We start from the raw sequence: 9,164 nt of genomic DNA on the forward strand, positions 1-9,164 counted from the left end.
TATATATATATATATGCCACTTTCTACATAGCTTCTCAAGTGAAGAGGTGAAAGTTGCATGCTCCAAAGACAGGTCTTTGCCATTCAGGATGACGTGGGGTGGGGTATGGTCTGGGGATGTTGTGAACCACTGCCTTTCCTGATTGGCCTCCAGCTCACATTCAGCAGTCCAGCCCCTTGACATTTACCGGTATTTGTTTCCCCCCTCCCTCCCCCCGCCGCCTCATTGTTTCTGGTGCCAGCTGGCTCCACAATCAAAGGCTGCACTTCACCTAGCAGAGGAGATGTTGCTACCATGGCTGAGCCTCGTACCTGTGCTTTTCTGTGTCTCCGCGGACAGTACAGGTAAGACTCGACCAATATGCGCCCAGCGCTGTGCTAGCTCTGTTCTCACAAAGCCTCTTGGGTGACAAACAAATGAGTTTGAGAAGGACAGAAGGGAATGGGCAGGGGACTGAATTACTTTTGAAATCACAGGTGTCCAGGTCTTTAAGTCTCGGCCAGGGCTTCTAGCCTTGCCTCAAAACATCCACTATTCCTGCATGCTTTTGCCGGATGGATAACCAGAAAGCCTCGCGAGTGCTATTCATTTCTGTTTTCATTTTCTCTCTTCACAAAAGGCATGTTCTGATAGCCCTAATATGAACCAGCCAATACGTGTACCAAAAGCTGACTTGCATTAGCTGAGCAGTGTGTTAATTTTACAGTCCTGGCTTCAGTTGCCAAAGGGCAGCCCAGTTCATTCAGGCATAGGCTACAATCCTGTACCTACTTACCCGGTGGTTGCCCGATTTTCCTCTGTGCCAGCCCAGCCCTTGCCACCAACACCTCCAGGTGGGTGGGCACAGAACCTATGCCCCGGCCCAGCCCTTGCCACCAGAGCCAAGCCGGGCTGCACTGTGCCATCTGCCTGCCTGTGGAGGGAGGAGACCAGCCGTCAACACAGCCCTTGACGAGTGAATGCTCCCAATGCTGGCCGAGCAGCCATTCAGTGAGAGACCCCCTTGCCTGGGGGCACCTGGTTTGTGCCCCCTAAAAACCATGTGCCTGGGGCTATGCCCCCCATGCCCCTGGGTCTGTGCTTTTTTGGTCTGTGTCTGAGCGCTTCTGCCAATGCCACTTTCCCCACAGAAACCTGCTCTTTAACATCTGCTTTCTCCTGTCCCACTGTCTGCTCGCTCGCTCCAGTTGTGATATTTCAATCCTGCCCCTTTCCAGATTATTCGACATTGCACATGGACTCTGTGACCGGGGTTTTGGAAGACTTTGAATCCCAGCTGAGTGGGACCCCGGACCAGACTGTGACACAGCTTTTCCGGGAGCTGGAGTGTTGCGAGGGCGACCTCTGCCAGCTTCTCCTCGGCCCCTGGATTTCAACACCCTCAGACGTGTCTTATTTGAGTGAGCAGCAGAGCATTTTCCTCAAAAACCTGGTGAACCACGAGGTTGACGCCTCCTTGGTAGAACATGGCGTGGTCTTGACTCCTGATGGGACTACAGTTTCGCTCGGTCCTCTTCTTGCTGGGATAGCTGCAGGGCTCCATAAGGAGACTCTGCGTGCCACACCTTTGATCGCCAACTCCACCAATAGTTCTGTGGTAGAGCTACCCCTTACTCTGGAGCCCCTCTTCGCCACAACGATTGCCATGGACCTCGGCAAAGCCTTTCTCCTCTTTCACACCAACCAAAGCCAGGTGGCCCTGGGACCAGATGGCTGCTGGGATAGCATCTCTGCACCTCGGAAATTCACCTTGATGGGCGCTCCCTCACCTCTTCCGGATGCTTTTATCAACAGTGCGATGGATGGCCTCATTCTAGGTACTTACTTGGCAGAGAAAACGGATCCTCCATCCAACATCAGTGTCCTGCTGAAGGATTATTATGGCGGAGAGGGCCTGGGAGGCGAAAGTCCGATGCAGAGCAACTTCCGACGAAAGAACTTTGCAGCTCTGGTGAGCGAGGAAAAGCTGAGGATGCAAGTAGAGGATTCTCTCCTCCTGCTCTGGAGGCTGAATGAAAGCAACCCCTTGTTTGATGGCCTCACGGATGAAGAACTGAGATCTGTTGCAAACCAGGCTGTAGAGGAATTCATGGCATTGTATGTAGGTATGGATCACATATCTCCAGAACTGATTTATTCCTGTCTCCTGTGTACTTAGGCTGGAGAACTACACTGGGAAAATTGAAAGAAGGGCACATTTTGAAGGATGGGTGCACTTTAGTTCTCAGATTTTTTTTGAAAAGGGTAATACATTCAGCTGTAAATGCACACTGACTCAAATCCCCTGCCACATCCCTTGTTAGAGGTATTTAAATGTAAAGATATTTCTCCCTACTAGTTCTCTGTTTGTCTCCTACCCTTGTTGTTCAGTCGTTCAGTCCGACTCTTCGTGACCCCATGGACCAGAGCACGCCAGGCACGCCTATCCTTCACTGCCTCCCGCAGTTTGGCCAAACTCATGCTAGTCGCTTCGAGAACACTGTCCAACCATCTCATCCTCTGTCGTCCCCTTCTCCTTGTGCCCTCCATCTTTCCCAACATCAGGGTCTTTTCTAGGGAGTCTTCTCTTCTCATGAGGTGGCCAAAGTACTGGAGCCTCAACTTCAGGATTTGTCCTTCTAGTGAGCACTCAGGGCCGATTTCCTTGAGAATGGATAGGTTTGATCTTCTTGCAGTCCATGGGACTCTCAAGAGTCTCCTCCAGCACCATAATTCAAAAGCATCAATTCTTCGGCGATCCGCCTTCCTAAACAACAGATCCTCTTACTACATAGATGGGATGCTGCCCACATGTACTTCTTTTCAAAGCCCTTTGACCACGTGGTTCATTTATTTAACATAATCATATCCCACTTTTCTGCTAAGACGTTCGGGGCAAATTACACAGACTCTCATTTTGTGGCGGGGAAGGGAAAGAGTAGAGGACATGGATCTCACTGCAGACCCAGGAAAAAAAGAAGTTGGAAGGTACCCCCCCTCCCCACATTTCTTCCTCCTCCCTGCATTTCTGCAGAGCACACCTTCTTCCACTGTGAGCAACTGGGTGCAGGCCTTTCCTCCCCCCCCCCATCTGCTCGCCCCTCACCTCCCACCCATGTGCAAAATGTTTGGGGCTGCTCACTTGCCTCCCATGACCCCTCCCCACCCGCCACCCCCTTGCCTCTCCTAATAGCCAGCCAGCCTGCCTCCTCCCAGCTGCCCTTGTTCAGACGTGTTCGGAAATGGTGCCAAAAAGGAGGAAGGCACCAACTTGCACAAAATATTGAGTGTGCCCCCCCCCTAAATATTTTATTGGGTGGTGGGCAAAGGGGCCAGGGCTCCATAGAGTTGACGCCTATGACCTTAGCAATGTAGACTGTACATGGATGCATACCTCTCCCGATTTGAGTGGGACCTCCTGGAATTATGGAAGCCATCCTTGCTTCTGGCTGGATCTTGGGATGTCCCAGTTTGGGGTCCACTGCTCTAGCACGAGTCACCCGGCTCCCGTAAGAGCTTGGGACCAATTCCGATCACTAGGATGTTGCAGGGTATGTGAATGCGAAATGTAACCGGGTAGGGGGGACCATATGAGCCTGGTATGTCCTGATGCACAAGGATAGCTGAGGGTGAAATCACATAGTAGCTCTAAGCACATGGAGAGCTGGTTGTCTGTGATCTGGCCCTAGGACGCAGGTGGCGCTGTGGTCTAAACCACTGAGCCTCTTGGGCTTGCCGATCAGAAGGTTGGTGGTTCGAATCCCTGTGACGGGGTGAGCTCCTGTTGCTCTGTCCCAGCTCCTGCCAACCTAGCAGTTCGAAAGCACGCCAGTGCAAGTAGATAAATAGGTACCCACTGCAGTGGGAAGGTAAACGGCATTTCTGTGCGCTCTGGCTTCCCTCACAGTGCCCCATTGCACCAGAAGCTGGCCACATGACCTAGAAAGCTGTCTGTGGACAAACGCCAGCTCCCTCGGCCTGAAAGCGAGATGAGCGCCGCAACCCCATAGTCGCCTTTGACTGGACTGATCTGTCCAGGGGTCCTTTATCTACCTTTACCTAGGAGCTGTGCCTCAAGCAACACCTTTGTCCTATGGTTTGCCCCTCCACCAAGCAGACATGCTGGTTGACCTGCTTTTTAATGGCACGATCTACTTTACCAGCTGTGTTCTTCTCCCCTCACAGAGTGTCCTGCCATCATCCCACGGTGCATGTGGGATGCCCAACCCTACAGAGGAACACCCGCGCAGCTTCAGTTGCCCTTGGGCTTTGTATACATCCACCACACTCACACCCCTGCAAAACCATGCCGAAGCTTCCCATCATGTGCAGCGGACATGCGCTCAATGCAGAGGTTCCACCAGGATTTCCGTGGCTGGGATGACATTGGCTACAGGTAAGCAGAGGCCCCTTGCAATACACAGCTAGGAACGGACAGATCTGTCACCTGTTAAGAGTTGTTTTCATAGGTTTTTCATTCCATTTCTGCATTAATGTGCATTAAAAAATTCAAAACAATGCTTTCTTAACCATATCTAAATGTGTGTTTTCTCTCACCGTGCATATCTAAAGGCAGATTCCAATCAACTTAAGCTGCGAAATAACTGTCTTGCAACCTTTGAAGAAGTGCAGAATCAGGTGGATACCGCATTTTTTGCTCCATAGGGCGCACCGGACCATAGGGCGCACCTTGTTTTTAGAGGAAACAAGGGAATATATATATATTTTTCTGGTTTTCCTCCTCTAAAAGCCCTGTTTTTTTGAGGATCAGCTAAAAGTTTTGTAGCTTTTTTTGCAGAGGAAAAAGCCCTTTTTTGGTTTTTTTGAGGATCAGCTAAAAGTTTTGCAGCTTTTTTGCAAAGGGAGAAAAGCAAAGCTCCTTTTGCAAGGGGGGGAAAGCAAAGAGGAAAAGCCCCATTTTTATGGGGTTCAACTCACATTTCTGCAGCTTCTGAAGGAAAGGGAGCCATTTCTACAGTTTCCAGACAGATAATCTAATCAGCCAGTCACATGTCGCTGGGGAAACAAACAACCTCCCTCTGCAGCACATTCAACAATGGAGGGCCGGGCTGAAAGGGAGCCAGGACTCTTATCTCTCTCCCGATCTCTTGCTGATCAGCTGCTGAGCGGGGTCCTTTCAACACCCCTTTTTCTCTTTGTAAAATAAAAAGCACTATCTGCTTTTGGCCCCTGGGCAATTCGGCTCCAGGGACCACCATTCGCTCCATAAGCCGCACAGATATTTCCCCTTAATTTTTAGGAGGAAAAAAGTGGGTCTTATTGAGCGAAAAATACGGTAACTTAGTTCTCATTTGTGTGTTAGGTTAGGGTGGATCTAAACACAGGAAAGCAACGCTATAAATAAGTCAGAAATTACATCATTTTAACAAAAGAAAAAATCTCTATGGAAAATAGCATTTTAAATTTTCCTCCTCTCTGACGCCATCTGGTGTTGCATGTTTATAGTGCATTCAAATCGCTGTTTCTTTGCTAATGTAGCTGAGTCCTTATTCCACCCAGGGAATATCAAGTCCATTTAATTAATAAGTATCAATGGATGTCAAATTCCTCAAGCATCCGTATGTTTGGTGCACCGTAAGCTCAGAGAAGATTCCCCAGTGCAGAATCCTGCGAAAGGTGAATTGAGTTCTGGACGTTGGGGTGAAATTGCAGTTAGATGTCCTTCCCATCCCATCCCAACCAATGCCATTCTTGGCTAAAAATAAACAAATGAAGCCTAGTTCTCTGTGTTTCAGGTTCACCACTTAACTTCCGACTGCTGGTGGGGGCTCATTTAAATAATTAACTAAAAACCCTGCACAAAGAAAGCTAGCATCATATGGGAAAGCCAGTCTAGAACCTACCGTATTTCCAGACTTCTAGTTTGGGGGTATTTTTGCATGGTTGTTGAACATTCCATCATGCCAGGTGCCTTCTCACCTATGGCCTGAAGTGATACCTTCCAAACAGAAGTTTATTACCACACCAAGAACTATGAAATTCCCAAATCAAGAAAAAGATGATAATCTAGTCTAGCTTCTGATCCCAAAAGCTTAATTTCACTCCTTTTGACACTGGAGTATAAGACTAGAGTTCATGGAACAGGTGGGCTCTTTTTTTCATCTGGAACTCACTGGAACTCAGTTCCAGCACTTTATAATGGGATACATTGCCATTATAAGAGAATGAGGGAGGTGTTCAGGATGAGTTCCTGCACCTCTTTTTCTAGAAAAAAAATAGCACCGTGGAACCGGATTATAGCCCACCTTTCAACTAGAAAACCAGATTGCAGACTGGTTTTTGCTCCCATGTATGCAAAGCTGTGGTCCGTGTTCAAGTAGCACAACCTGTCCGCACAAAGATTTCTGCTTCCGCAAATACACTTTATCAAGAAACTCTCACTCCCAGCCTTCAACATTCCCCACAACTCCCAAAGCTAGGAGCACTAAACGCTTTGCAACAGAGCCTTATATACACAGAATAATGCCCACGCTTCAGCCAATTAAGAACAAAACACCGGCACCTGTATCTTCTATTTCTTAAACAGACAGTACTGACACCAGACCGGCTCAGGTATGATTTTAAACCCAACAGGAGAGGGGGTGACTGTTCCATTGTGCAAGTGGAAATCCTTGAACTGGTAATGATAATGATAAAATTTTATATGCCGTCCATCCGACTGGGTCGCCCCAGCCACCCTGGGTGGCTTCCAACAAATTAAACACATCAAGCACAGTAAAACATGATGAAAGTCACTGTTTGGATGGGGGGGCTTTTATCCATTTCCGCAGTCACACAATCAATCAATCAATCAATCAATCAGTAGCTGAACTGGGTTCCACACAGTCACAAAAACGAATTAACTGAAAAAGCCTCAAAAACAAAAATGCAAAATAAATAGCCAAAACAAAAGCGCCAAACTTAATCCGTTCCGGAAGTCCGTTTGACTTCCGAAATGTTCAAAAACCAAGGCACAGCTTCTGATTGGTGCAGGCGCCCCGGAAACAATAGCTGACAGCCGCATCGGTCGTTTGGCTTCCGAGAAACGTTCGAAAACCGGAACACTTACTTCCGGTTTTTCGGCATTTGAGAACCAAGGTACCACTGTGTGGCGATCGCACATGGGGTCCCCGGACGTTTCACGGTCGATTGAACCCCGTGCCACCACGCTCTCCTCTCTCGCTGCCACCAACCAGGCCCTACCTGGTAAATCTATTGAGTCCAGTCAGGGTTAAATTGTAAAATCAAACGTATGTTTATTTATTACAGAATAACAAGCATGTGGTTTCATAAATGATTGCAAACAATGTCAAGCATGGGTGTCTTCCCAGACCTATAACTCCCTCTACTAGCTCTCTCTCACTTGACCACTTCTCAGCTATTTACTTGGCTTCTATTCTCCTAACTGGTCTTGACTCGGTTTTCCTGTCACATTAACTTAACCTACGCACACTTTTTTCCTAACTCACTCCCACTCCAACCAACCTCCCAATTCCAACCCACTCCCACAGCTAACTCTCTCTCTCTCTCTCTCTCTCAACTGCCAACTAACTGTCACTCTAACTCCACCCCCTCTGGGTTCTGATTGGTAACCTGGTTTAACTATTTCACCTCCAGCACCTTCATGTTACCATCACACACTGTACCAAGCTGTTTGAGAAACAAGGTGGCAGTTTGCTCAACCTGCACAGGTCCCCCAGACGTTTAACGGTCCATTGATACCTGCGCTCACCACTTTGTTAATTAACCGCTGCCACGCTACCAGTCTGTCTGGTATTTATTTCACTCAGTTCAGTCAAGGAGAATATTGGAACAAAACTATTTTATTTGAAGTTTAGTACATAAGCATGTGGTTTCTGAATAAACAGTTCTTTCTTGGTTGTGTTCTTGTTAACAACAGTGCCCAACGCTTTCTCACGCCCTTGTTCCTACTCCTTCCCTTGCCACCCTCCTTCCAGGCTCTCAATACCCACAACAAGCCCCCAGACAAAGACCAAGACCCTGACCAAAAGACAAGACCAAAAGACCCCCTTCCTTCCCCGGGAGGGGTTTATATAGCCCACATAACTCTGCCCCCTAAAGGTTCTTACTGGTTATTCCTTTTAACTCCTTCTATGCCATTCCTAAGTTTGGGTGATCGCCACAAGTATATACTGGTATAGAGAGAGAGAGGGAGGGAGGGAGAGAGAATGACAGCAAGGCTGAGCTCCTTGGTAAAACAACACTTATCTTCTCTCCCTGCACAGCTATGTTGTCGGAGGTGATGGATACATCTACCAGGGGCGAGGCTGGCACTGGGTAGGAGCGCACACACGGAGCTACAACACCAAAGGCTACGGCATCAGCTTCATCGGGGACTACATGGAGGCGCTGCCAGATGCCCACAACATGGAGCTGGTGAAGAACAATTTCATAAAGTGTGCCGTGAGGGGCTCAAAGCTGCTAGCCAACTACACCATCCATGGGCACCGCCAGATGGGGAACACCCTTTGCCCGGGAGACAGACTCTTCAAAGAGATTCAAACCTGGGAAGGTTTTGCAGTGAGGTGCTTTACGGACAAGGGTGTTCGTCGCTGCATCTGACGCAGAGCTTCCTGGTGTTGTTTTCTGATGTGTGAGAGAGTATGCAATAACCCATTATCCCGCAGAATGGGGGGGAAGAGTGCCGTCAATGCCCAAGTCCAACACCAGGGGGCGGCTGTTGAACACCTGTAAGGAAGCCAGGGCCGAATTCAAAACCTTTAAGCAAAATAAATGATGGCAGTCATACAATACTTTGATTTGAAAATTTGGGGGAATGCAAATATAAGATACATGGGACTGTGGTGGTGGTGGGGCGTGGTGTGGAAGAGAGGGACTGAAAATAATGAAGGAATGCAGCTGGAGGTGAACTAGAGAAATCTGTCCAAGAATTAGACAGCTAGCCCACTATATGCCTTTGCTACTGTCTGCAAGGGCAAAAATACAGAATAGACATACAGAGCCACTGAAAAATGGTACTTTCATGTGCAAATTTTCTGTTTTCCCTGATGATAACAAAATGCCGTCCCAAATCAGAGCAGAGCGATACCCTGCTACATCCAAAGGCAGATCTAGGGGAGTGAGGCCCTGCAACTATGACGTCCAACGGAAGGGAAGAGGTGGGAGAGGGTGCCAGATTTTGGCATCGGCCAGGGTGCCACTG

The 9,164-nt window shown here is 48.4% G+C and overlaps 1 protein-coding gene across 1 annotated transcript; it reads left to right on the plus strand.

Annotated features, from left to right (window-relative positions):
- The first annotated feature begins 217 nt into the window (after positions 1 to 217).
- On the plus strand, positions 218 to 8,806 carry PGLYRP2 (peptidoglycan recognition protein 2). Its single transcript, XM_033173755.1, has 4 exons — positions 218 to 345; positions 1,219 to 2,106; positions 4,166 to 4,376; positions 8,227 to 8,806. The coding sequence occupies exons 1-4, from the start codon at positions 285 to 287 to the stop codon at positions 8,561 to 8,563; spliced, it is 1,497 nt and encodes a 498-aa protein (XP_033029646.1). The 5' UTR covers positions 218 to 284; the 3' UTR covers positions 8,564 to 8,806.
- Positions 8,807 to 9,164: the final 358 nt, after the last annotated feature.

The sequence above is a fragment of the Lacerta agilis genome, chromosome 16 (assembly GCF_009819535.1).
Source record: "Lacerta agilis isolate rLacAgi1 chromosome 16, rLacAgi1.pri, whole genome shotgun sequence".
Taxonomy (NCBI): Eukaryota; Metazoa; Chordata; class Lepidosauria; order Squamata; family Lacertidae; genus Lacerta; species Lacerta agilis.

What these genes read in the sequence shown, in the direction of transcription:
- PGLYRP2 (XM_033173755.1), top strand. Translation starts at nt 285, where the DNA reads ATGTTGCTACCATGGCTGAGCCTCGTACCTGTGCTTTTCTGTGTCTCC. An exon ending in TGTCTCCGCGGACAGTACAG is followed by an intron (nt 346 to 1,218) that starts GTAAGACTCGAC and finishes GCCCCTTTCCAG; the next exon opens with ATTATTCGACATTGCACATG. An exon ending in TGGGATGACATTGGCTACAG is followed by an intron (nt 4,377 to 8,226) that starts GTAAGCAGAGGC and finishes CTCCCTGCACAG; the next exon opens with CTATGTTGTCGGAGGTGATG.